The sequence below is a fragment of the Vombatus ursinus genome, unplaced genomic scaffold, assembly GCF_900497805.2.
Source record: "Vombatus ursinus unplaced genomic scaffold, bare-nosed wombat genome assembly UNPS02012156.1, whole genome shotgun sequence".
In the NCBI taxonomy this organism is placed as follows: Eukaryota; Metazoa; Chordata; class Mammalia; order Diprotodontia; family Vombatidae; genus Vombatus; species Vombatus ursinus.
In genome coordinates, this window is record NW_020951934.1 from 3,766,015 (window position 1) to 3,789,878 (window position 23,864).

The window sequence follows — 23,864 nt, forward strand, 5'->3', positions numbered from 1 at the left end:
TATTTTCCAGGTCAGTTGTTTTTCCAATGAGATAGTTCACACTGTCTTCTATTTTTCTTTCTTTTGGTTGTGTTATTGTTTCTTGATTTCTCATAGTCATTAGCTTCCATTTGCTCAATTCTAATTTTTAAGGAATTATTTTCTTCAGTGAGCTTTTGTACCGCCTTTTCCATTTGGTCAATTCTATTTTTTAAGGAGTTTTTTCTTCAGGGAATTTTTGTGCCTCTTTTTTCATTTGGCCAATTTTGCTTTTTAAGGCATTCTTCTTCTCATTGGCTTTTTGCCTCTTTTATCATCTGGCCTAGTCTGTTTTTTAAGGTGTTATTTTCTTTGGTATTTTTTTTATGTCTCCTTTACTAAGCTGTTGACTTGTTTTTCATGATTTTCTTGCATTACTCTCATTTCTCTTCCCAATTTTTCCTCTACCTCTCTCACTTGATTTTCAAAATCCTTTTTGAACTCATCCATGGCATGAGAACAATTCATATTTTTCTTGGAGGCTTTGGATGTAGGAGTTTTGACTTCATCTTCTTCTGAGTGTGTGTTTTGATCTTCCTTGTCACCATAGTAACTTTCTATGGTCAGAATTTTTTCCGTTGTTTGCTCATTTTCCCAGCCTATTTCTTGACTTTTAACTCTTTGTTAAAGTAGGACTCTGTTTCCAGGGAGGAGGGTGAACTGTCCCAAGTTTCAGGGGTTTTGTGGAGCTGTTCTGAGAGATATTTCTAGGGACCTATAAGTTTTCAGTTCTTCCAAGGTGATATAATCTAAGGAGAGGTGCTTTTACTACTCTCCTGGCCTGTGCTCTGGTCTGCGAGTGACCCCAAGCACTCTTTTCTGCCATGGACCTGTGAGGAAGGGTCCCTCCTTCCCTGTGGCTGCCAGCTCTTGTGAGTGCTCCTCCTTGTCACCCAGGCAACGCCACCCAGGACTGCAACTTGGATCCGAGTATGGGCAAAACAAGAGTCCTGCTACAGTGCTAGTAAAGAGACCCTTGTAATCTTCTGACTAGTTGTTCAACCCTCTTACTCTAAGTGTGCTGAGAGCTCAGGAAGCAGCTATTGCTGCTGCTGATTTAGTGGCTCCCAGGGCCTGTTCCTGGTTTGCTGGGGCTGGGTCTGTGCTGGCGCAGCCTGTGCTAGATTGTGCTCCACTCTCACCCAGGTGCAACAGACCTTTCTTGCTGACCTTCAAAGTTGTCTTTGGCTAGAAAATTATTTCATTCCCTCCTTTTGTGGGTTCTGCTGCCCAGGAATTGTTCTATGGCATTAAGGTGTTTAGGTAGAGCTCAGGTGAGTTGCTCTCTTTTCTCTGCCATCTTGGTTCCCCCCTCCCCCCAGGGCACACATTGAAAATCTGAACCTGAGTCACAGAACCTGAGAGTTGGAAGGGACTCAGGTTCCATCCAGTCTAATAATTAACTGAATTCTCTTTAAAACACCCCCAACAAGTGGTCATCTAGCATTTCTTTGAAGACCTCCAGTTCAAGGGCCCCCACAGACTCCCAAGGTAGTCTACTCCACTTATGGATAACTACAATTAGTAGGATGTTCTTCCTTTCATCAAGTCTAAGTGTGATATTATGCAAATTTCTTCCCTTGCTCCTAGTTCTGCCCTCTGAGGCCAAGCAAAAGTCGTCCAATTCCTCTTTCAAATGGCGGTTCTTGTGTTTTTTATTTTTATTTTTAGCTAGGCAATGGGGTTAAATGACTTGCCCAGGGTCACACAGCTAGTAAGTATCAAGTATCTGAGGCTGAATTTGAACTCAGGTCCTCCTGACTTCAGGACCAGTACTCTACTGTGCCACTTAGCTGCCCCCAAATGGCAGTTCTTTTGAGACTTAAAAACTGCAATCATTTCTCCTCTAGGCTAAATATTCCCAGTTCCTTGAGCTAATCCTTTTATGATGGGATCTTAAAGCCATTTACTTTCCTGGCCACCCTCTGAAATCTCTTCAGCTCATCAATGTCTACCCTACAATGTGGCACTCACAACTGAACACAAATATTCTAGACACAGAATGGGATTTGGAGAGAGGTTGGTAGAAGGTATTCAAGGAGAGGAAAATGAAATGTGAGTTCTGTGGGGTGGGCTATAATATGTTAACTATGCTAAATCTACTAGAACAGAGGGGCTGCAGTGGATAGTCTGAGGAAGGTATACAAGTGGGAGACACAAAGAACAGTTATTAGAGGATCTTGTATGAGTTTAGATATGATGAGTAATGGAGAACCATGGTAGGTTCATGATCCAAACAGTGTTATGGTGTTTGAGAAGGACTCCCACAGCCGTAGTATGCTGAATGAATGGACTAAGGAAATAACAGTTACAGGGAGACCAGATAAGGTTACTGCATCAGATAAAGCAGTGGAAAGGGTCATATCCACAGACTTGGCCTAGGGTCATTGCAACCTCATTCCTGCCTCTCTTTTAGCTTCTGCTTTCTCATTACAGCACAGGAGTTACATGAGGTATCTTAGAAAGAGCACTGGGCTTAGAGTCAAACAGGATAGACTGGAGTCTCAGCTCTGTAAAGTCACTTAACCTATTTTAACCTATTTGATCCTCAGTTTATCTGTAAAACAGAGGAAAGCAATATTTGTACTACTTATTTTCCTGGGTTGCTGTGAAGATCCAAAGGGATAATATATTTTGTAATCAAACACCCTATGTGAGGTATTATTGGGCGGGGCAATGAAGAAATAAGGGTCAAAAATAATTCCAGGAATTCAGGTGTAAAGAATGGGAAGAATAGCAAGAATGGCAATGCCCTGGAGAGAAATGGGAAAAACCAGGAAGGAGAGATGGGGAGATGAGGACTGATTCAGTTTTGGACATTTCAGGGACTGCTAGGTCACCAAGTGGAGCTGGACAAGATGGTAGAGAGTAGAAACAAAAAGGGAAAATTCCATAGAGCTGGGGTTAAGGACCTGAAGCCAACAGAATTTAGGGCCCAAGTAGAGTACCTAGCATGCTATGGAATACACCGAACCTAGAAAGTGGCCCTGCATCAATACGCTTGTGAATATACATCCAATGTGAATTTGTGTACAGTGACTCAGAGTGACACTGTATAAATGTACATTGGACTTCAGTCTGATCTGCTGTGAGATGGTTCTCTCCTCAAGTTCCACATTCATTCCCCTGAAGAAGAATGAACCATAGAGGATCTGAAATCTGTGGCTATTCCACTAGTAAGAGAATGAGCATTGGCCATTTGAGGTGGGAATTGAAGCTATAAATATGGATGAACTCTATTAAGGAAGAAACACAGTAGGAGAAGGACAAATGGCTAAAGACCTTGGAAGACACCCAGAGTTGGGGAGTAGAAAGAGAAGCAAGCAGAAGAGGCAAGGCAATCTATTAGAGAAGTAGCCCCCTGGATAGCCAGGTGTCACAGGAGCCAGAAGAAAAGAGAGGTTTCAAAGAAGGGTGTTAACTCAAATGTAGCAGGAAGGTTAAGAAAGATGAATGCTTTGATACTCCCTAATGATAAAAACAAGTAGCTGCCTAGATCTACAATGATCTGGACAAATTTGTTGGATGGCATGGGGGAAGACTTATGTTCTGTTCTTGTTCCTGAGAACTGGCAAGGATGTTAAAGCTCATCTATTCTAACTCTTTTGTGTTACAGAAGAGGACTTGGGATATTTTGCTCTTTGGCTCCAAAACAACTGGGGCTAATCCCGTAGGGTCAGAAAGGATTAAAAGATAGCCCAGCTTAAAGACACCTGAGCAGATGCCTCTACGAATAAATAGGGAATGGCCCATTCTTACTGCTGAGTTCATTGATGTTTCCTCTGGTCATTCCTATCTTTGATCCTTCTCTTTTCTTATAAATTCTGGCTGAATTCTAAATTTTTTTTTGGTCCAGACTTAATTTCATCTTCTTAGGGAAGCCATAATGAAGAAATTCCCTTCAATGATGCACATCTGTAACTTACTGTTTTAGACAGGGTACTGGAGAAGGTACTAGTGTACTGAGAAGCTTTACTAGTAATCTGTGTTACACGATGTAGTACTTAAACCTAGATCTAACAGACTTTCAAGACTGGCCCTCTATCTATTCTGTCTCTATCGAGCTATGTTAACAATTCTATAGTACTTTTAAGGTTTAACAAAAAAAAAAAATTCACTTGATTTAGCCATTAGGTGGGCTCTAATGAACTTGGAGCAGTTCAGGGAAGTGGTAAACTGAAAGCAGGTTGTAGGGGCATCAGAAGCAGGTGGTAATAAAAGAGATAAAGTGGGTGTGGAGAACTCCCCCTCCTCATTCCTTCCCACCCTCCAGTTAGCAGAGGTGGCCAGGCCCAAGGTCCTAGTCCTATTTAATTCTTCCCTTCTATCTCAAGAGTGTTCAATTCCCTCTCTACTCCCACATTCACAGGACTAAATGTAGCCTCTCCCTCCAGACAATGAGTCATCTAGGCTCAGGGGAAAAGTGGATTGGCTCCTGAGCTTCCCTGAGGGAGACAGAAGCTTCATAAATGGCTGGGAGCCAACAGAGTCACAAAGCTCCTAAGGAGTTCCTGGTCAGGGTGACAAAGAACAAGATGAGATTCCTCTACCTTCCTTCCAGCTCTAGATAGGACCACAACAATGCCAGGTCCTATTCTTCCTTCTAGGGGTTTGCAACTTGCTGGCTTGGCTGCATTCCTCTTTGGAGGGGACTCCAGGTAATATCCTAGTGAAAGCAATTCATTCAGCAGGGAAGGGAGTCCAGGATCTAGAGACTCTTTGTTCTCCAAAAGGAGCTATTTGAGTCCCACCCCCTCTCACTTTTTCTACTCTTGATATGTTCTAATGACAAAAACAAGGAGCTGCCTAGACCTAGAAGGATCTGGATAAATTTGTTGGATGGTATTGAGGAAGAGCTCTTGTTCACTAGGGATCATAAAACCTGAGAACTGGAAGGCATGTTAAGGCTCATCTATTTATTCCAGACCCCTCATATTACAGATGAGGGGGCTTGGGATATTTTCATCCCTTTAGCTCCACAAAGGTTGAGAATAATCCTGGAAGGGAGGAAAGGGTTAAAAGATACCCCGGCTCAGAGATGCCTAAGCCCAAAGCCAAGGGGCTCCAACTGGCTAAATTCCCAGGAACATTCACTTCTCTGCCCTAGGCAGTTGCTTTCTAACCATTCCAAGTCAGGATTCCTTTAATGAGAAATGAAGTGAATCACACCCTTACTTTTTCTTCGATGTAGTGGAAAATGGAGACTACGTAGATATGGCTGAGGGAGACAGAAAGGTCCAGTTGCCTCCACAAATAGCTTCTAAAATGAGTAATGGCCCATTCTCACTTCTTGGTTCGTTTCTGTTTCTCCAAGTTACTCCTACTCTGAGCATATCTTTGATCCTTTTCCTTTCTTATAAACTCTTGAGTTCTAAATTTTTTTGGACCCAAACATATTTTCATCCTGTTAGGGAACCATTAAGGCAAATTTCCTTCAGTGATGCACAATTATAATTTTCTGAGAAGCCAAGTGACTTATCTATGGTCCTACTAATAGTATGTGTCATAGGACACGGTATTTAAACTTTGATTTACCTGACTTCAAAGCTGGCCCTCTATTCACTCTGTCATGCTATCTGTGTTGAGATATCTTAACAATTCTATAGTACTTTAAGGTTTTCAAAAGCATTTGCCTCACAACAACCCTCTAAGGTAAGGTAAATATTATCTCCTTTTTACCAATGAGGAAACTGAGGCTCAGGGGTTAACTGACTTGCCAATGGTCATACAAATAGCAGTGTGTAGCAGTCAGTACTGGAACTAAGATCTCTAAGAATAATGATTCCAAATTCACTATCCTGTAAACTCTAGCAGTTCTTTCCCATAATGAGGTGGAAGAGGATGAATTAGGAGGTCAGCACACAGATAGTCCTGCCAGGCCAGGGATGACCACGAGGTCATCATTCTCTAAGAATTAGTGACAGCTTTATCACTGTTTAAGAGCTGTATCTTCCTAGTCCCATTTCAGGCAGATAAGTGGCATGGTGGATAGAGTGCTGGGCTTGACACCAGCTAGTCACCCTGAGCAAGTCACTTAATGACTGTCTGACTGTAAAATGGGGATAATAATAGCCCTTATGTCACAGGGTTGTTGGGAGGATTAAATTAAATATTGTAAAGCACTTCCCATAGTGCCTGGCACATAGTAGGCAGCTTAATAAATGTGTGCTCCTTTTCTCCCTTCTCTTCCCTTTCTCTTATATGGAAAATGCTCTAGCTTCTTAAATTGGGTACTCTTTATGCCTAAGTTCAAATACTGGCTCTCTGCCATTTACTACCAACATGACACTGGGTAAATCATTTAACCTCTGTGCATCTTAGTTTTTTCATCTGTAAAATGAAGGGGGTTGGACTATATGCCACTGAGGTCCCTTACAGCTGCAGATCTATGATATGATCCTCTGAAGCCAGGGAGAGACGGCTTAGAGGCCCAGAGAGACCGAGCTAGCTTCCTCTATACCATTTCCCAACAAAATAGAACTCAGTAGTCTTCCTAAGCTGAAGAAAAAAGCTTTGGTGATAGAGATAATACTAAATGGAAAGCTTTTTCATTAACCTAACCTAAAGGACAGAACAGAAATTAAGGAAAGAAGACAAACAACTCTTGGCCTGGGAAGCCAAGGCAAAGGACCTTTGGGATTTCAAGGAAACCATCCCTAAGCTCTGTCTAGTCTCTTTCTGGCCCAATCTTACCCCTCCTACCAGCCTCTCCAATGGTCTGCTTAGCTACTCCCTTCCCACTAGTAGCAGCTAAAGAGAAAGGTCTTGTTTAAGCAGCAAAGGGCCAGCCAACTCAGAAGCAGCAACATGTCCTAAAATGGTCAAAGAAAACTGCACAGGTTTGGCTGGGACTCAGCCCTCCCAATGGGGGAGGGGAAACTGGCTTAACTTCCACACCACCCGCCCCAAATTTCAAGCCCAAGATTAACATTAACCCTTTTTCTGCTGGCTACTTACCATTCCATAGGACTTCCAGGGAGTGGGGCGACACTGGGATTCTCTTGTACTCTTTTAACACGGGACTAATGTATGAAGCTAAGTAAGGGACAGATGTCCAGATCTATTAAAGGAAAGCAGAAAGAAAGTATGGAATAAACACAGGTTAACACACATTCTATTTAACATTATGTAGATCATCCTATAGAATACAGCTCTCAACTGCCTGAATCAATTTTAAAAGGGGATCTCTATTTTTTTCCTTTTACTACACTTCCTCTCTATACCCTTCACAAATTGCTAGGGGGACTTCTGTTGACATCTCAGAATACTCCCTATGACTCTAGGATAATGAATAGGAGAAGAAAGTTAGGTCCTGAATCAAAGATGAGAAATAGAACACCCTGAGAATGAGGAGACTTTGGGTAAGAGTCCTGCTATTGACAGCTTAGGAGATCCAGATCCAGCCTTGGGACTTAAGTTTTTCTATCAGTAAAATGGACAACAGTTTGGTTAAATGTTTGAGTATCTAAATTCATAAAAGGATTAATAACTGCTGAAGAGTGACACCAAGAACACCCTTGGAGCCATTTCACTTTTTATTACCCTAACAATTCTCTTTTTTTCAACATGATGGAGCACTTAGGGTATATTGCTCTAGGTATATTCTTAGAGTTCCTCTTATGGTATATACCTCTAGGCATATACAAAGGGTTTTTGTAGGTCTACTCTGTCTTCCTCTTTCTGGCTTCTCTGGACTTGGAAGATCCTCTTAACTCTTCTATTTCCCCACTAAGGTAGGTGATGAAAGGCCCCTTGCTCACCTTGGCAGCATTGACAAGCCTCCAAGCATTGAGCAAACCGAAGCCATGCTGGTGACTGTGGCTGAAGCCGGCCTCATTGGTGTCCCAGTCTGCCCGGCGATCTTCATACTGAAAAGGATCCAGACCTAGTGAGAACCTCGATCTTTGAATGGAAGCTGAAGAATTTAACTCTCTCTGTAACAGAGCCATTATCGTCCAGCCCTCCCACAAGGTCATAAAGAATGGATTTCCTAGAAAGGGAGTCTCATCATGTTTAGAACATGCTTTTTAGGAGCAAGGATACACAGGTACCACAGTCAAGGAGCCTAGTCAAAGCTCTACTTCTCAGGCCAATCAGGGACATGTATGAATTGTGGCTCAGAGAGAAGACTGGGTTTTTCATACCTACTCCAGGTTCAGAACACAACATCGTAACTAGTATCATCCACATACAGTTAAGAAATAAGCACTGAAGACCAATCCCCTCATTAAGATATGAGGAACCTGAAGTCAAGAAAGGGGTCCTAACTTGTACTAAGTCACACAGCTAGTAAATGGCAGAGCCAGAATTTGGATCCAGATCTTCTCACTCCAAATTTGGTGTTTTTTTCCTACTCTATTCTGCTGTATAACACAGGCACTAAAGTCTACACACAACTTGGAACGTGTGGCTACCTGGTAACCATGTGCCCTTGGAACAAAAGGACACCAGAAAACCAGTCTCCATAGCCATTCAGCTCTGGGTTGGGTGGGCTTCCTTGCCTACCCACTAGTCCCTTACCTGGGTAGCTGTGAAGACAATGATGTGCTGGACATCACGCCAAGTGAGGCATGGCCTCACCTGCAGCATCAAGGCTATCATACCAGCTGCCAGCGGGGCTGCTGCTGAGGTCCCTGTGTGGCCCTCAGTGCAGCCTGTGCCCTTTTGCAGGTCCCAGTCAGTGGTCACCTAGAAAACAGAGTCAAGGGAAGAAAAGGAGGCATGGATTGGAGTTAACCTCAAGTATCAGCAGGGAAGAGGTAACAGGGATATGACTACATCTATGGGCTGGACTCAGAGCCCAGCTTTTCCCTAATCAGGAGTTTCTCAGCTAGAAGAACATTTAGATTTCTCTAGCAACTCAGTGAAAACAGAGGTCTTTTAACCCCCAAATGAGATAATATTTGTAAAAAGCACTTAGCACAATGCCTGGAACACAGCAGGTGCTGTACAAATGCTGATTCACCTCTCCTTCCCTTCCCTGTGGCCCTCATGTTACCCACTAGAACCAGAAGCACAGAAGAACCATGTGAAATGGAAAATGAAGATTATAGGTAGGTGTATATGTGCATTTATGATATGGATAGGAGCCTGAAACAAAACACAACATTTTCCTGACCCTTGCTCCTAAACCATCTCAACTTTTAACCACCTCACTCCCCCAACAAACAAAATAGAGGAAATGTCCAGGGGAGTCCTGGTCCTTTGCTGGAGTGAGGATGACAATGACAGCACCTTTAAAAGAAACCATCTTGGCAGCCCAGCTGTGGGGACCAGTGTGACATCACTGGAAACAAAGAGAGTTTGTTCTGGGGGAGATAAAGCTGCCTTCTCCCTGGCTAGCTCAGTCTGAGGTCAGGGTCCTGCCAACTACTCTTGGCTTCTACTCTGGCCTTAAAGAAGTCCTCAGGATAAGATACTTAAGGGCCTCAATGATTGTGTTATTCAAAGGATGTCTTTGATATCCTTTCTCCCTGACTCATCTTTTCCCTACCTAAGGCTGGGAATGTGGAAGCAAGAAAAGGATTTGGAGTTGAGAGAAATATTTTAAGTCATCTGTCCTGGCATCAAACCTATGCTGTTTTTTCCAACTCTGAAGAACCTATGTTCTCAGGCCTGGCAGATCCTCAGTTTCCTTAGTTACATGGTTGGGGGGTTGGGGTGAACTAGACTGATGACTCTGGATCTTAAATTTTGAGGTGCTTGTGCCAGGATCTTTTCTTCTTTCAGGCTTCCCTTTGGGTCATAATGCTGGCCTCTGCCAAGAACTACCCTCTCTCCATTATACTTGCTGCCTCTCTTCCAGCTGTTGTTGCCAACAGCTGTGAATTGCACTAAAACACTGTGCACTCCCAGAAGAGAAGGAAAAACTCTCCAAGTCACAGCCTTGACAAGAGTGGGAAGCCCCATCTATGCCAGGAAGGAGATTAATTTCTTCCTCTTATGGAAACAGTCTTCCAGTGACAGTCTGGATCCTTTAACTATGAAGTCCATGAACTTTCCTATGGCTGCTCCAGCAACTAAACGGCTCCTGGAGGCAGTGTAGGTAGAAGAGAGAAAGGTCAAATGGGGTGGCTAAGGATCAGAAAGTATGTGTACCTCTATACCTAGATTGATAGCTCTACCTCGATGCCTTGTATCACTAAATGGACACCAGTGATGAATTTAAACTGATGAGGTTCCCAGGAAAAGAAACATCCCCAAGATGAAAGCTCTCAATGAATCAATCTTCCTGTCATTTCTGGACAAATTAGGCAAAGAGGATTTGAAGTTAGAAGACGGACCTTAAATCCTCATATTGCCACCTGTCTGACCTTGGAAAAGTCACTTAACATCTTTGGGTTTCCATGTATAAAACAAGGGGTGTTGAATGAGAAGATTTCAAAGGTCCCTTCTTGCTTGAAATGCTCTGCTCTTAAAGGCAGAGCTATGGGGGAGGGGATGCTGTGTCCTGGGGGAAGTCACAGCAAGGCCTGTGGTAGGTGGGTACTGTACTCAGAATGGGAGTAACATGAAACAGAAATGCTGAACCATGCTTAGGAACTTTCTTAAATAATGGAATGGCGCTGTGCTTATCTACTTATCATAGAAAAGGAGAACAGGGTTGAGTCTGGGCAAGAGGAATGCTCTTGATGCTGCTTATTTAGCATGCCTTTGGTAGGAAGGTTGCCCTTCTATTCTATCCACAGGGTCTGGCCTGTTTAACACAATCCTTTTTGGTGGCCTTATTCCACTTAATTCCCCTCCCTCCCTAGGGAGGCTGCCTGGCACAGAACCCTGGAACATTGCGTTGGTCAGAAGTAAATTTTTTGGCATAACAAAAATCAAGTTTTGGAAAATGAATCTGATAACGGAGACAAAGTGGTCCATATCCCATAGGCCTCAGGGACCACTGAGACAAGAACCACTGGAGAACCTGGACACTGCTTGGCTTTTGGTCAGCCCTGGACGGAGACCCTTGGATCTAAGTCTCCTTTTGTCTTTACAAAATGCAAAAAGGGACAGACAGAAAGCTCTAAAATTGTGGCCTTAGTCCAGAGACCCAAGTTGGGCTTGCTAGGGCTGAATAGAGCTCAATATGTTACAGGGAATATACTTGGAGCCCTGTGAAAGATACTGTGGGGCTTGGACCTCATGTTCAGGAAGGCTCTGCTTTCTTTTCTCTGATCCCTCGATTGCTATGGCTCCATTTGGAGGGACACATTAAAATCTTTCTTGGGCTTAGAACTAAATATAAGATCACAGGATCATAGATTTAGAGCTATACTTTAGCTCTAACTTGCCTATAAGTCAGAAGTTCTTAATCAAGAAATTTGTTTTTAAAAATATTTTGATAACTATTTCAATGTAGTTGGCTTGCTTTGTACTCATATATTTTATTTAATCCATTTAAAAACATTATTCTGAGGGTTCCAGAGTATTCAAAAGACTACCAATGGGGTCTATGACTCAAAAAAGGTTAGGGAAGATTCATTCAGTCACAGCTCCCACCTTATGAATTGCTCTGCCTAGAGAACTAATTTACATCTATCACTGGACCCAAAGAATTAACAGATCTATGCCACTTGGATGGAGGTATATATGTAGCGAAGTGCCACAGGGAACTGTCAACAGCCTTATGTTAGTCAACTTTTTTTTAAAATCAGTGACTTAGATGAGGGGAGACATAGCATATTAAATATTCAGATGACATAAAACTGGGAAGGACAGCTAATATAGGCAATAAGCAATACTGTCTATTATTAGACAATAAAGTCAGGATAAAAATATATTTCAACAGGCTAGAATAATAGGCCAAAACCAATAACATGAAAATTTTTTTTTTTGGGACCAGACCTGTGATTTTACTGGTTTAGGGAACTCCTGATACGGAAACTCCCTCAACCAGATCAGAGAGGCATGTGCTCTGTGAATTACAGTCTTAGAGAACTGCCTAGCAAATAACAGGTAAAATGACTTGCCCAAGGTCACAGAGACAGCGCATGTGTCACAAGTAAGACTTCAACTCAGGTCTTCCTTACTCTAAGGCTGGTTTTCTAACCACTGTAACACTCTGCCTCTCAGGATGACATCTAATAGGGATAAATGTAAAATCCTATACTTGCTTAAAACAAAACAAAACAAAAAAACCCAAAAAAACAATGGCACAAGTAAAGGCCAGGGGAAGGATGGCTAAATAACCATACAAATGAAAAAGATGGGGTTTTAGTGGATTAAATGGCATTCCCTACAAGTTAGCAGTGTGACACAGCAACCATCCACATACGGATTATTGTCTTCGGTTCTGGGCCCCCAGTTACAGGATGGGTATTGAAAGACTGAATCATGTTCAACAGGATGACTGAGATAGTGTGAGAACTGGAAACCATAATGCTGTAATATTGTTCAAAGTAACTGGGGATATTTAGCTTGGGAAAGGACTTAAGAGAAGATACAATAACAATCCTGAAGTATTTGAAGAATTGCTGCATAGATGCGAAATCACACTTGTTCTGTTTAATCTCAGAAGGAAGAACTAGGAACAATAGATGGAAGTGACAAAGATAAAAACTCAATACGCATTTCCTCATTAGAGTGAATATCGTGGTGGGCTTCCTATTCAGGTACAAAGTGGATTCGATGACCTCTGAGGGTCTTGCCAATCCTAAGGTTCTGTGATTCATTCAAAGTCTCCATCGTTCACGTACCAAGATGGAGGCATCAAACAATTCCCAAACTTGCTTTCCCAAGCAAAACTGCAGCCAGGGGTGCTTATCTGTTAGGGAAGAGACAGCTGAGGGTGGGAACAGAGAAAGTGAGAAGACAGGGAAATGAAGGCAGCTAGCTCAAGGAGAAGGCTGAAGTAGAGGCAAGGCAAAGCGAAGGTAGAAAGCTAGTTACTCACAATACTTCGCAGCAACTTGTCCCCGCCACTGAAGGTGACAGCAAGCATGGAGGCACATTCCTCTGCATAGAATGGCATACGCCCTTCCTCATCTACAGCACCTGAGCAAAGCAGAAAAAAACAGGGAACTAAGATCAAAGGTTAACTCTGTGCCTGGAGTCCTTCTAGGCTATAAAGTTATCCACTGTGCTGCAGAGTATTAACTGGGATGCCTGAACTGAGCCGAGAGCAGCTAGATAGCTCTCATCCCATGGGCACTTGAGTGCCAAAAAACCTCACTTAGAATGGCAATCTCAGACATCCAAGGGTATGCCATTCCTGAAATCATTTGTCTTGTTAACTCAAAGGAGTTGGTATTACAGGACACTAGGGCTTCTGATGTAAAAAAAGTAGTCAGTCATATGCCTCTGTCATGAGAATGACAGAGGGCCTATGGAAAGGTATGCTGAAATACAGACTTAGCCAATGAGGGACTTGAGGCAATGGCTAAAAGAATTTTCTGATCAATAAGACTTCTACAGAGGTCCTGAAAGCTTATGGGGAGAGCTCCATTCATAGGATCATAGATGAAGAGGTAGGAAGGGACCTTAGTGGTCATCTAGTCCAATGCCTTCATTTTATAAATGAGGCCCAAAGAAGCTCTGTTATTTGGTCAATGTCACATAGGTAGTGAGCAGAAAAGTGAGGATTTGAACCAAAGTCCCCTGACTCCAAGTCCAGTACTCATGTCACTGCACTGCAATGTCCATTCTCCGCAAAGGTGGAAAGGGACATACACACAAAGACATTAACTACAAGGCACTGAAAACCTAAACCACTACCCTCCCACTCAATAACATCTGTGGAGACTGAAACACAGAAAACCACCTAGACACACAGACACAGAATATTTGTGTGCTACCTATGGTAACTGTATAGATGGAGTTGGCATAGCCATCATAGTTGCAGTTGTCATCGTGCTGGCCCCCATTGCCACTGGCCACCACGAAGATATTCCCGAAGCCTCGGCGACCAGCAATCACTCCATGTTGCAAGGCAGCCTAAGAAACAGAAATTTTGGGGCTTCAGCATGAGAAGCCCTGAATGCTTGACCTGAAAGATCTCTTCCTCCCCAAGTTCCTACATAAGATCCACTTCTCCCTAGTCAAAATTCAAGGAGGGCCTGGCAAGCAAGTGTGGCTAAAGAGAGTTAGGACCAAGAAGAGGAGTTCTGTGGGTGTTCTTTGCTTATTTGCTGTTTTGGGTGTGAAAAGTAATTAAGATCAGAATCAAAGAATCCTCAAACCACTTCCCATTCCCCTTGCTGGCCCGTTTTTCCTCAAAACCAAAACAGTGTTGCTTTATCCCCCTCATGAAAGAAAGCGCCAGAGCTGGAAGGTAAAAGTCTGGCATTGATTCACAGTAGTAGTCTTCCCCTCTCTCTCTCTCAGCGATAATGAGAAGGCTGTGTTTCCAAGATTTGGACTTTAGCTCCTTATTACCTTTCCAAGTTGGTGGGGTCCGTCTACTGTCTTTCCGTCATCATCTGGTCCCCAGCTGTTGAGACATAGCAGTGAAAAGTTCCACCTAGAGCTAACCCTCAGACCTCCCAGACTGGTTGGTCATCCATTCCTTCTGCCATTTTTGTCCCTCCAGAGAGTCTAGAACATTGCACTGTCTGAAAGGATAGGGATATTGGAACAAGCCCAGGCTTTTTCCTGCTTATCAAGATCAATGCCCTCTACTTCACAGATCGGAAAATCATAGTATATAAATGGTTGATATGATTTAAAATCCTTCCTCCTCAGCATGAAACCCTACAAGTTTGGGACAGTTTTAACTGTCCCTCAAATTGAATGACTTTCTTAGGCCTAGTGTACTGAGAAGCAAATCTAGTCAGGCCCTGACAAAGACAGAGAATAGTGAAAGCAGGGAATGGAAGAACATCTAGCTTGGGTAATCCTAGACACTGACTAACCTCTAGGCACGGTGTGTTGTGTAAGAAGCCCCGAGTGTTGAGCATTGGAGCGCTTTGTTCTTGCTTGAAAAGGAAACATATGCCCTTGCCCTATCTGGGTAACAAATTACACTGACCCCATAGGCACAGCCCAACTCTAGCTCTCCTCTGACAACCCCTGATACAGTCTAAAGTGGGGTGGGGGGTGGGGGGGTGGTGAGAAGAGCACGGGAAGAGAGACAGAAAGAGAGAAAGAGGGACAGATGGAGGGAGAGAGAGAAAAAAGAGAAGGGGGAGGGAGAGAGACAGAGAAAGAAGGGGGAGGAGAGGGAGAAAGAGGCAAGGATGTGGTGCCAAGACTTCTTGTGTCCTGTGGTTGGAGGGGAAAATGCTCTTTTCTCTTAGGACTCAGATGGAATAATGCAGCACAGGGGTAGCTCACTGGAGAACATCTGAGAATTCCTTATACTAGGGGACTGGTTTATTAGGGCAACCCATGGACCTAAGGATTGGGCTTGGATGGGGAACCATGTGGCTATGACTCTTGGAGAACAGGAAAATGAAGCAGTATGTTGTAGTGGGAACAGCACTAGATGTGAAATATGAAGACCTGGGTTCAAGTGCCAGCTCTGCTACCTACTAGGCTGCACAGTTTTGGGTAAATCACTTGATCAAGCTGGATCTGAGTCCCTTCTCCCACTTACTACTTGTGTGACCCTGGCTAAGTCCCTTGGGCCCTCTGGGACTCAGTCTTCTCATCTGTAAAAATGAGGGTGTTGAAAAAGGTGATTTCTAAGGTCTCTTTCAGCTATAAGGGACTGAGCCTACCATGTACCTGTTCCCCAAAGTGGATGAAACATCATGACTCTTACAGGAACTTGCTCGGCTCAGCCTTGGTGCCCAAGGCCCTGCTCCAAGTCTTTCAATTCTTCCCACTGGAACAGAATAGGTGGCCCTCTTACCTGCAGCTGTAGATGTCATTGATCTGATAGTGCTTATTGAATGCCACAGCCTCCAGGCTGTCAGTCAAGGGCCCATCCAGCACCCGGATACCTGAGCACAGGGAAAATAGGATGGTGGGAGGAAAGAACGCATCCAGCATATGCCAATTCCATCGTAATGACAGTCTTTGAAACTGAAGTCTGTTGGGAAGAACTTTTGGCTAGGAAATGACCAATTTCTCTTCCAAGCTTTACTAATCTGCTGTGTGGACTTGGGTAGATGCTCCAATTTCCCCCCTAAAATGGAGGAGAAACACACCACTCTTTTCTCTGAAGGAGTTAGGTTGTACAGACCTAGTGGAAAAAATTGTTGGATCCCTCCCCGGCCAGCTCTAGAAGTTGCCTCATTTGGAGAAGGCTACTGCCCTCTGCTGGGAAATAGGAGTACAACTAAAGTACTAAGTGTTAACAAGTACTTATTATAATGAGGAATCACCTTGGTTAGATGGACAAGGATTGAGATGAAGGTGCTTTTCTTTGGGGGCTATGGAACACTCTGATGTGTAAGGCAGAACTGCCCAGCTTACCCAGGGCATCGTGGTGAACTAGACAGAGCCTGATGTGGAGTCAGGAAGACTGGGGTTCAAATCCTGCCTTGGACCCTTACTAGCTGTCTGACCACGAAAACAATGATATGAGCCTCAATTTCCTCATCTGTAAAATGAGGATAATAATACCCATAGTACCTACTTCACAGAGTTGTTGTGAGGCTTGAAATGATATATCTATATCTATCTATCTAGATAGACATAGATATAAAGTACTTTGCAAACTTTAAAGCACTTCATAAATGCCAGGTATTATTATTATTTTTGTTAGCTTGCCCACAAAACTTATCCTCTTACCATCACAGCAGGAACTAGAGAGGAAGGCAGTACAAGAGTACAAGAGGAACCTCATCAGACCAGGGAGATAGAACACCTCGATCACTGTTGGGGCTCTGCCTTACTCAGGGAATAATTAGGGGAAGAAAGACAACTCCTCGACCATTCATTCATTCATTAACCAACGAAGAAACACTTCCAGAGTAATTAATATTGGCATATCACAGTTGCTCAGGTTTATGCTCCTGGTTGCCTACTGTGTGTTTCTTCCAGCTGTGTTAAGAGCCTTCTTCCCCTCCCCCTTCCCTACAGGCTTAGGGCTGCCTTGGCTGCTCAGCCTGGTGCCTCTACTCTTTCCAGGTCTTTGTCCTTGCTTCTCTGTGCCTAGGGTTATAACCTATCTACCACATTCAACTCCCGCACAATCCTAGGGCCAGCATGACCACAACCCCTGCAAACATATCTCCTATTTACAACATTGTTCCTATAGAACTACTACCGTTTTCCCCAATTCTGCCTAAAATTACATTTGGTGGAACCAATGAATGGTATTAGATGGGCTAAGCTTGAATTTGGATTCAATTTGGATCGTTCTAAGGTTGAAGGTGGATCAAAGTAGCGTAAGGTGAAACTCGGATGATTTTTAGAGAATATGGAGACTAGAGAGAGAAGAAAAGAAGAGATCAAGCTACCTGCGATTCTGCTCCCATACGCTACCCCCACTGCACAGAAGCTGTTGTTGGGCACAGCAGCAATCTCGCCTGCACAACGAGTACCATGATGATTGCCATTCTCCACGTCTGGGTGTGGCATGGGGTCAGGGTCATTAGAGTTGAGGTCATAGCTGCCTTCAGGGCTCTGAAACAGGACAGGGTGGGGAGGGAAAGGGACTTAGGTTACTCACTAGCTGGTGGCAGAGGAGGAATGGATTAATGAGCCAGTGGTTTCAGGCAGAGGGGCAAAGAACACAGAATGCACTGATCATTTCCCACTAAAGCTTTGTGGCAGGGCATAGTTCACTCAGCTCAGAAAGAAGGAAAAGTTAGGCACTGTCTACTTTTGGGTTAATAAGCTCACCTGGCACCTCTGGGCTTGTTTTCTCTACAGTAATGAGCAAAGTTTGGACTGGAGGATTTCTCAGGTACTGCCAACTAAAGCGAACTCTGTGCTAGGATTAGAGCATGGGAACAAGGTAGGCACAACTAAGTCTGGGCTCCTGAGTGGCACTTTATGCTCTTGTCTCTTCCACATGACTGTCTACCTTCCTGATATAGGGAGGAATGAAAAGTATTTAAGCATCCTTTGGTTAGTGGTGAGACTACCTAAAGGATAGGTTTTTGGTAAGAGGACACTCTCCCTTACCAAGTAAGCACATTAAGTACTAGAGAGAGAGAGAGAGCCTGTAGTGATGTTCCCTACTTGCTGCAGCAGAGAGGACCAGGAACCAGGATGTGTTGAGTTGGCTTTCCCTTAACAATGGTTGGGAGTTACTCTTTAAGTTGAACCTGTGCCAACTTAGAGCAACTTGGGGCAAGGAAAGAAGCTAAGAACATCATTCCAGCTTCCAGGGGCCTTTAAGGTATAAGTGGTTGAGAGGATTCCTCTGGGCGGAATGAGGGAGAAGTGATGGAACATGAAATGTGGTGACCATGAAACTCAAGAACACTCACATAATTAGGTTCAATGTCCCGGATGGTGTGCTCCACCCCATCGTCCACCACCACGACAGTCACCCCTCGTCCTGTCACATTACGCTCCCAAACCCCTGTAACGTTGATGTCTCTGCCTCGGATTCGCCGATTATTCTGTGGGAAGAGGCTGAGTCACAGGCTGTTTCCAAGGCACAAGGATTCAGTAACAAGACAACAATGTTCAATAGCTCACTGTGGATGTGGGGAAAAGGGGTAAGGGAAGATGCTGCCCAGTCTGCCACTCATACCAACTCAAACGTCAGAGAAAGCTTCCAGGAAGGTCTAAAAGAAGGTACAGCAAGTGTGGATTTTGTCAAAGAACAAGTTTCCCGAAAAGTTTAGTGTTACCCGATTTAGCTGGATTAAAGGAAGTGAGCAGAAGAATGGGCAAACCAGAGAAACATAATTCTCTCTAACCCATAAGAACAGCTTTGGCTCCAAGTCACTGAATACTCTCTGGAGCAACACAGGCAACTGAGTATCGGTAAGATGGTCTTATCAACTAAAGGTATAAACAGTTCTGCTTTATGTGAATTTGCATTATGCGAATTCTGAAAGAAATCCCATTCAAAAAAAAAAATCAATGTTAACTTTCCTGTACAATACTGTGATCTCTCCCTCCCCTCCTGTCCCTCAGCTCAGCACTCTGTGGCCTCCTACCACCCACCACCCCACCCAAAAAAATCCCCTCAAAGTAAAAGCAGAACGGACAGAAGGAGAGATCACCTTGTTACCACCACTAGCACCTAATAGGGGGCAGGGCTTGAGACCTCTGCAAGCTCCACCCATCCCTCTGGCCCCACCAGTCTGACTTCTGTCTGTCCCCTCTCAGGCACTGCATGTCTGTTCCCTGCCCCCACATGTAGCTGGCCTTGGCCCCTGTGTTCCTCCTCCCGTTCTCACCTCTCTGTCCCTGGCCCCCACACGTCCTTGAACCGTGTGCAGGCTCCCTCCCTCCATGGCCTCAGGCAAATCCACAGAACAGTCCACTTATAAAAAGCAAGAACTCTCTGTCAATACCTGGAGGGTACCTATACAAAGTGGACAGCAGGAAAGGGCTAAACTCACCAGATGCCATTGCTGTGGGTACTTGGGGTCATTGAAGAGCACACTGCGTTTGGCACGCTTCAATAACCGCTGCTCTGAATGCCAGCGCACAGCTTCATGCCCAGACAACACTGCCTCAGCCTGCTGTCGGGCAGCTTCTTCCTGCTGGACCCCAATGTGGCCAGGGGGCTGGATGAAGAGATAGTGCCCCTGAAGTTCCCCAATGCGTCCGGCATTCAGCAGCCCTGCAGCCTGGGCCAGAGTGTTTGCCTGTTGCTCCTCACTCTCTTCCTTGCCCTCACCCTCCATCCTGTCCAGGAGTACAGCCCAGCTCAGCCCCCTAGGACCCTGGGCCTCAGGCCCAACTGTCTCTGTTAGTTCTAGGGCCATGACCAATGGAACCAACAAGAAGAAGCCAGTTACTGCCAGCCAGAGGCAGGCAGGCAGGCTCAGGGAGGGCTCCAGGGCAGCACTCCATGGTTGCACTTTCTGCCTCCCCTTCGGCATCAGAGCGGCAGGCTGCAGACAGAACAAACGCATCAGAGACAGGGGAGAGCTGCTGTCTAGAATAGTCTGAGAGGAGAAAGGTGGTGGAGGACTCATGGCTAGCAATATCCTCTCAAATATATAAGGATATTTCTGGTCCTTTACTCTCACATACACCTAGTCCTGACCAAAGGATCCATACAGGAGTATGGGGGTCAGGTTAGGTCCAACACGAGTTGGATGACTTCTCCTAAGTACGCTGGGAAAATCCCCATGATGTTAGGCTACTAGGCAAGTTTCTATACCATTGTCAGACACAATGTTATTTTTTCCCACTCCATTCTCCCAATCTGAACTGCAAAAAGTCAATCACTAGAAAAATACCTGATTGCTATTTAAAGGAAATCCCACCCTGGCTCTTCCCTTCTCTTGGATGTTGGTGGGGGGGGGCGGGGGAGATAAGGCATGGAAGCAGGCTTCTGTTCAATTCTCTCAGCTAAACCCACTGTAAGTCACTCTGATGGCTCCTGCTCTTTCTATTAGGAAGAGCACCTGGTTCCCACCTGGTCTCCTTGTGGGGCTGCACTCCTGGGTAAGTTGGCCACATCAGGCTCATCTCGTGCCAGAACAGAAGCAGCATCACTTTTTCTGTGGGCAATGGAGATTCAGGGCTCTGGTTGCATATCTGTGGGCAGCAGCAGGATCTTGGTATCCTGCTGTGTCCTCCCTGAATCCTAGAGGTGGAGATAAGCAGAGGTAAGCAAGAAGTACTAAAGTCATTTTCTTTTCTTTTTTTTTCATTTTTAATTAATTTATTTTGAATGATCAACAATCACTTCCATAAGCTTATGAGTTTTAAATTTTTCTCCCTCTCCCTCCCCATGATGGTGTACAATCTGATATAGGCTTTACATATATATTCCTATTAAACATTTTCACATTAGTGATGTTACAAGTAAGAACTAGAACCAATAGGAGGAACCACCAGAAAGAGGAAACAAAACACAATAGAAGAAAAAAAAAAGCAAATAGTATGATTCGATCTGCATTCAAACTCCATAGTTCTTTCTTTGGCTGTGGATAGCATTTTCCAACATGAGGCCTTTGGAGATATCTTAGATCCTTCCACTTCTGAGAAGGGTTAAGTTTATCAATATTAGTCATCGCACAACGTGGGCTGTTACTGTGTACAATGTTCTCCTGGTTTTGCTCATTTCACTCAGTATGAGACCATACAAGTCTTTCCAGGTTTTTCTGAAGTCAGCCTGTTCATCATTTGTTATAGCAGAATAGTATTCCATTACATTCATATACTACAACTTGTTCAGCCATTCCCCAATTGATGGGCATCCTCTCAATTTCCAATTCTTTGCCACCACAAAAAGAGCTGCTATATTTTTGTACATGTAGTTCCTTTTCCCATTTGTATGATCTCTCTAGGATATAGCCCTAGAAGTGCTATTGCTGGGTCAAAGGGTATGTACATTTTTATAGCCCTTTGGGCATAGTTTCAGACTGCTCTCCAAAATGGTTGGATCATTTCGCAACTCCACCAACAATGCATTAGTGCTCCAATTTTTCCACATCTTCTCCAATATTTATCATTTTTCTGTTTTGTCATGTTGGCCAATCTGATAGTTGTGATGTGATACCTCAGAGCTGTTTTGATTTGCATTTTTCTAATCAATAGTAACTTAGAGCATTTTTTCATATCACTATAGATGCCTTTAATTTCTTCATCTGAGAACTGCCTGTTCATATCCTTTGACCACTTATCAATTGGGGAATGACTCGTATTCTTATAGATTCGACTTAATTCTCCACTAGAGTCATTTTCAAAGCTGCTGACTGGTCTCATTTCCAGGGAGCTAAGATGAAACTCAGATTGGAGAAGCAACTGGCACCATAAGGCCAGGCCAGGATCACAACTCGAAAGTCCTGTTCGTTATACTGATCACCATAACATACTTCTTCCTTAGAGCCAACAGAAAGGCCCTGGGGAAGGTTTTGCCAAGGTTTCCTTAACCTCTTCCCAATCTGGCAAAAAGCCAGTGGTACCAGTGCTTCACCACACATTTAGTGAAAGAATCTGAGAATTAGAAGGGTAAGAACTGTTTAGTCAAACCCTACCCGAAAAGAATCCTCACTACAGTATTTCTGACAAGATGTCACCCATTCTCTCCTTGAAGATTTCATAAGAAAGGGAACTTAGCACTACCCTAGGCAGTTCATTCCGTGTTTGGCCAGCTTTAAATATTAGGAAATTTTCCCCCCTTATCTTAAATGAAATCTGCTATTTTTGCAGTTTCCACCTTTGCTCTTAGATCTGCACTTGGTATGGGCGTTGGTGGCAAGCACAACAAGCCTAATTTTTCTTCCACATGACAGATCTTTGTAATATTCAAGGATAGTTACCATGCCTCAGTTTTTCTAATCTTCAGCCTAATATATCCACTTTCTTCAACTGATCTTCATGTAGTAAGATCTTCAGTCCCCTAACTATCCAGCTCCTTTCAGTCATCCTTTTCTGAACACACTCTAGCTTGTCAATATCTTTCCTAAAAGGTAGTTCCGAGAACTACACGCCGTACTCAAAATGTGGTCTGACCAAGGCAGAGAATGGGGGACTGTCACTACTCCAGGCCTCTTTTAATGCAACCTAGAATAGCACTGGCTTTTTTGGCTATCATATAACATCAAAGTAGCAAAGAAGTAATGAGTATGTAACACGGTTGCTTCATATTGAACTCTAGGTCCACTAAAACCTCTCAACCCTTTTCATATGAAGAACTGTTCAGAGGGACACCTCTCTCATCCTCTCCTTGTATTTTTAATTCTTTGAACTCAAGTGTACCACTTTACATTTAACACAATTAAAATTCTTCATCATAGAAACAAGCCATTGCTGTACCCTATCTAGTCCTTTTTTTGGATAACTTTGGATAACTCTGCCCTCCTATGTTAACTATCCTTGATAGTCATATCATCTGCAAATCTGAGAAATGTGACATGCATCTTCATCCAAGTCATTGCTAAAAATGTTAAACAGTATTGTGCCAAGGTCAGACACCTGCAGCACTCCCTGAGATATCTCCCTCCAAGTAGATTCTGAGATAGTAATGGCATTTTAGCTGGAGTCATTCAACCAGTCCTAAATCCACCTAAACAAGTATTTAGCCATATTTCTCTATCTTGTTCTACAAGGTGAGCATGAGACTTTGCTGAAATCCAAGCATACTATATTTATACCATTCTCTTAACGTACCTATCTAGTAACCCTATCAAAAAAGGAAGTGAAATTAACGTGTTATGATTTGTTTTTGGTGAAGTGATGATAACTCTTAGTGATAGCCACTTCCCTTTGCAAATGGTCACAAATCCCCTCTTTAATGTGTTCTAGAATTTTATAAGAAATCAAAAGCAAGCTCACCAGCCTCTAGACTAAAGACTACTCTCTTCCGTTTTTTGAAAATGGAGATAACAGGGGCAGTTGGGTGGCGAAGTGGATAGAGCACCGGCCCTGGAGTCAGGGGGACCTGAATTCAAATCTGGCCTTACACACTTGACACTTACTAGCTGTGTGACCCTGGGCAAGTCACTTAATCCCATTGCTTAGGGGGCCCCCCCCCAAAAAAAGAAAATGGAGATGACGTTAGCTCATCTCATCTTCTGTATCCTTCAAGATTCCTCTACTTTTCTATAATTTTTTAAAGATCACTGCCAATAGCTCATGAAGAAATGCCTAACTGGTTTGGGTGTTCCTGAATGGAACACTTTAGTCTGCAGAGGTGCCAAAAGAATAGTGGCCACGTGGCCTTAGGACTTCATTCTGTCCTCTCTCTGGCACCTTCCCCCTACCTTTTCAGCTTTTTATGTGTTGTCTTCCCCATTAGATTGTGAGTTCCTTGAGAGTAGAGACTGTCTTTTGCCTTTCTTTGTATCCCCAGGCTTTAGCACAGTACCTGGAACATAGCTGGC

General features: G+C 43.8%; 1 protein-coding gene across 2 annotated transcripts in view; it reads right to left on the reverse strand.

Annotated features, from left to right (window-relative positions):
• PCSK7 (proprotein convertase subtilisin/kexin type 7) overlaps nt 1–23,864 on the reverse strand; it is a 36,539-nt gene that overhangs the window by 11,522 nt on the left and 1,153 nt on the right. For both annotated transcript variants that reach the window (XM_027857490.1, XM_027857489.1), the window contains exons 2-12: nt 20,450–20,620; nt 19,422–19,919; nt 18,333–18,467; nt 17,355–17,520; nt 15,800–15,890; nt 14,383–14,437; nt 13,803–13,941; nt 12,902–13,002; nt 8,539–8,706; nt 7,779–7,886; nt 6,976–7,078 (exon numbers count right to left, since the gene is read on the reverse strand). In XM_027857490.1, the coding sequence (XP_027713291.1) occupies nt 6,976–7,078; nt 7,779–7,886; nt 8,539–8,706; nt 12,902–13,002; nt 13,803–13,941; nt 14,383–14,437; nt 15,800–15,890; nt 17,355–17,520; nt 18,333–18,467; nt 19,422–19,907 (1,552 nt within the window). In that variant the 5' untranslated portion in view covers nt 19,908–19,919; nt 20,450–20,620. The remainder of the gene's footprint in view (nt 1–6,975; nt 7,079–7,778; nt 7,887–8,538; nt 8,707–12,901; nt 13,003–13,802; nt 13,942–14,382; nt 14,438–15,799; nt 15,891–17,354; nt 17,521–18,332; nt 18,468–19,421; nt 19,920–20,449; nt 20,621–23,864) is intronic.